The 3,433-nt window shown below is 37.5% G+C and overlaps 1 protein-coding gene across 2 annotated transcripts; it reads right to left on the reverse strand.

Annotated features, from left to right (window-relative positions):
• Positions 1-327: 327 nt before the first annotated feature.
• On the reverse strand, positions 328-3,214 carry LOC145576628 (uncharacterized). 2 transcript variants are annotated; one of them, XM_081634354.1, is made up of 7 exons: positions 3,051-3,214; positions 2,858-2,964; positions 2,310-2,355; positions 2,118-2,219; positions 1,943-2,020; positions 961-1,864; positions 328-819 (listed from the first exon to the last, which is right to left on the reverse strand). In XM_081634354.1, exons 2-6 carry the CDS (start codon positions 2,869-2,871, stop codon positions 1,034-1,036), a joined length of 1,071 nt encoding a protein of 356 aa, XP_081490480.1. In that variant the 5' UTR covers positions 2,872-2,964; positions 3,051-3,214; the 3' UTR covers positions 328-819; positions 961-1,033. The 2 variants fall into 2 exon arrangements, with proteins under 2 accessions (XP_081490480.1, XP_081490479.1); XM_081634353.1 differs by having other exon boundaries at positions 2,849-2,964.
• Between the last annotated feature and the right edge of the window lie 219 nt (positions 3,215-3,433).

Here is a 3,433-nt window from a genome sequence, read left to right on the forward strand (position 1 = left end):
ATTATAAACTAGATGTTAAGTTGTTTGAATTGGTGCATATGCAATTGTTTGAATTAGCACAATATGCAATTGTTTGAATTAGCAATTATCCCTGCAATTATCACATACCTCAAATTGTAATAACTATAAAGTGTACTTTGCTACACTTAATTTGTAAAATATACAGTACACTAAAATCTATAACTACACCACACTTACAAAGTGTACTTAACATACAATTATAAATTATACAATGCCATAAAATTCAGACAAAGTCCATTTGACATAAAATAAGCCCAAAAATAAAATTGTCCAATAAATTGGGCCAAGGAGCCCACAACCCAGATATCAGGCCTTTTTTCTAGGCTGTTCCCTTACGCATTACAAATTGGAAATTGAGTATTCAACAAATTGAAATTTATGTGTCAAAAACAAACTAAAAATTATTTGTCAAAAAAAAGCCAAACTGAAAATTATGTGCCAAGAAATAACCAAACTGAAAATTGAATATTCAATTAACTAAAAATAAGAATATCCAAATCCAACATCTATCATCATTTATTCCGGAACCCTTATTACATTACACATTCTAAACTGAGAATTGCATGCGACACATGCTACATATTGTTACCTCCGTTGCAGCTTAGAATCAGCTCAGGCATTCGGCCCCTCCTTTGCAGGTAAATCATGCATTTGCATCCACACAACAGATTCAGATTCAACGTAAACAGGTGAAACAACTACTATAAGATCAAACCTTACATTATTCACTCCAGCATGGGGTCCAACGCTATCCCGTGCATCCCTTGGGTGTTGTTCACCATAGGTAATATCCAATAGCTTGATCCACCACAAGGAAAGACCACACAAAGAAATACAAATGAAAAAATGGTTACTCCTCTCTACGCCATATTTGATTGAAAAGCACAACACTATGTAGAGAACTATGCAATATTTTAAAACACATACAAAAGTGCTTACCCCAAGTTTCCCGTAGTCACCGGACAGGGACTTTACTGCCTTCCCAATCTGCTGCATAGTCCACACTTTAATTCTAGGAAAACATCTCACTGAATAGGATCCCTATCCAACCGATCCAAGTAAAATATTTGCCAATATGTTGAAAACAAGCAATTACTAAGAAAGGAAGCACAAAGAAAAAACAAAACAAGCAATAATACACTGAAACACATACTACAACAAATATTGCACACCCGCCGCATCCATTGGCAAACCCATTAGCATAGAAACGTCGAGCAAAATTTTGTACGCTCTCCAGCAACTTCAACAGCACTAAAGAACACCAATCATACTCAACTGCCTCCATAGCATAGCTTATTACACGTAGTAGGTCAGACGCAAGCCGGGGTGACTGAGTGGGACACAACACCATCTCTAAAGCAATTATCAAGAACAACGTCTTGAATTCCTCTTCCTCTCTAGCATCAAAGTACCCCTCCAACCGATTCATCATATCTGAACTTAATGGTATGCCTACAGACGTGTAGACCTGACTAGACTGTCCACCAGACTTGGACTCCCACGATTTACCATACTTCAAAATTATATTCTGAACCTTTACACGTTCATGGTGGGTCATGGTTTTTGTACAAGGAACAGTCCTAGAACCCATTAGTATCCCTAGTACCCACCTAACCTGATTCTTTGAAAACCTAAACTCAAGACCATTGGGACTTCTAAACATTTTACTAATTGGATCCATCCGTGTCATGACCCAGTATGCCAATTGTCTTGGTAAATGCATATCTAAAGCAAGATGTAAAAGACTACCAAATCCCATCTCACAAACCCAACGTCTTCTCCTATCATCAAAGTTCTGACATATGCGCCCAAATGACTCGATGCGGCAATTCATGTTAGGAGGCTGCCAATGAAATCACATTAATGAAGTTAATGTTCCTCTCCTAGACCCACTGACCACTGAATCAGGAAGCAAACTTACCCGACTTGTTGCCTCTGAATGTTCAGCCATCACCTCCGCTCTACCTTTTACAGTCCCTCCATAACTTAATCTGTCATCCTAATCACACAAAAAAAACAGTATACTTAATTCATTCATAAACATTAATCATGCAAAAACACAGTGAGAACAAACATAGAATTCCATATCGTAGTACCTTAAACAATTCTGGATACAAATGCATGGTCTTCTGCTCACATACCTTACGCTTCTTACTGAGCCCATACCCCTCTTCAACATCTTCAACCACAGCCCCAACCTTGATACCAAAACGTATACCAACTATTGATAATTAAAAACATAATCACATCCCCAGCCTAAAGAATATATTTTTAAAAAAACCCCTCACCATTGTACGTTTACCATTACCATTCCCCGCTGACATTTTGATAATCCTGTCACAAGAACAATTATATCAAATTTGCTGACACAATACTCAATCTACCCACAATAAAATTTAAAAAGCTTTGTACATTTACCCTTACCAATGACTGCATAATTCACCTTATTTAATTAACACAATATCAAATAGACAGAATGGATAATGCGCACCAATGAATGCATAATTCACCTCATTCCATCAAATGAACATTTTAACAACATAATTCACCTCATTCAATCAACTGAACATTCCACCATAACACAATATAACATATAGAAAGAATAATGAGCACCAATGACTGAATAATTCACCTGATTTAACACAATATCACATAGATAGAACGAATAATCATCACCGCATAATTCACCTCATTCAATCAAATCAAATGAACATTTCAACGGCATAATTCACCTCATTCACCCCAATCACCGAACATCAACATTTCCATTATTTAATAGCAAGGTAATCGCAATAATTCCATTATTTAATTCCGGATAAATTAATACCTTTTGTACCTTTGGTTCTGCATCTGCAACCCTAAAAAATCATGGAACTGCAACACTTAACAATCCTCGCCGAAATAATCCTGATTGAATCAATCACCGAACACCGACCCTCAACCCTACAACATTCGAAGAAACAAGAATCCAATACAAATTGAGAAAAAATAAGAAGCCTGTTCGAATTGAAATTGAAACGAGAAAGAACCTGGAGACACTGTCGAATGTGACTTTTGCTCAATTCAAGTTTCTCCTCTTCGTCTTCGACTTCAATTCGACTGAGAAAATTTCGCTCAGATTCCTCTTCGTCTTCGACTGAGAAAGTTTGAACTTGTATTTTAACACCACCACCCCCCCCCCCCCCGGTTGAAGAATCACGGCGTATGCCAGCAAGTATTACAGCTGGCAAACCAAGAATAAACACGTAAGATTAATGAGGCCAGCTCAATCGTCCAGCAAGTAACTTATAATGGATGAAATGTCGTTTCTACCCCCATGAGAAACAAGCCCTGTTTCTCACAGTGAGAAACAGGGAATTCGCCTTGTACAACTCCCTCCTGCTTCTTTTTGAAACTCAATGTGATTGATGGC

This window comes from Chenopodium album, chromosome 13, assembly GCF_948465745.1.
Source record: "Chenopodium album chromosome 13, dcCheAlbu1.1, whole genome shotgun sequence".
NCBI classification, from domain to species: Eukaryota; Viridiplantae; Streptophyta; class Magnoliopsida; order Caryophyllales; family Amaranthaceae; genus Chenopodium; species Chenopodium album.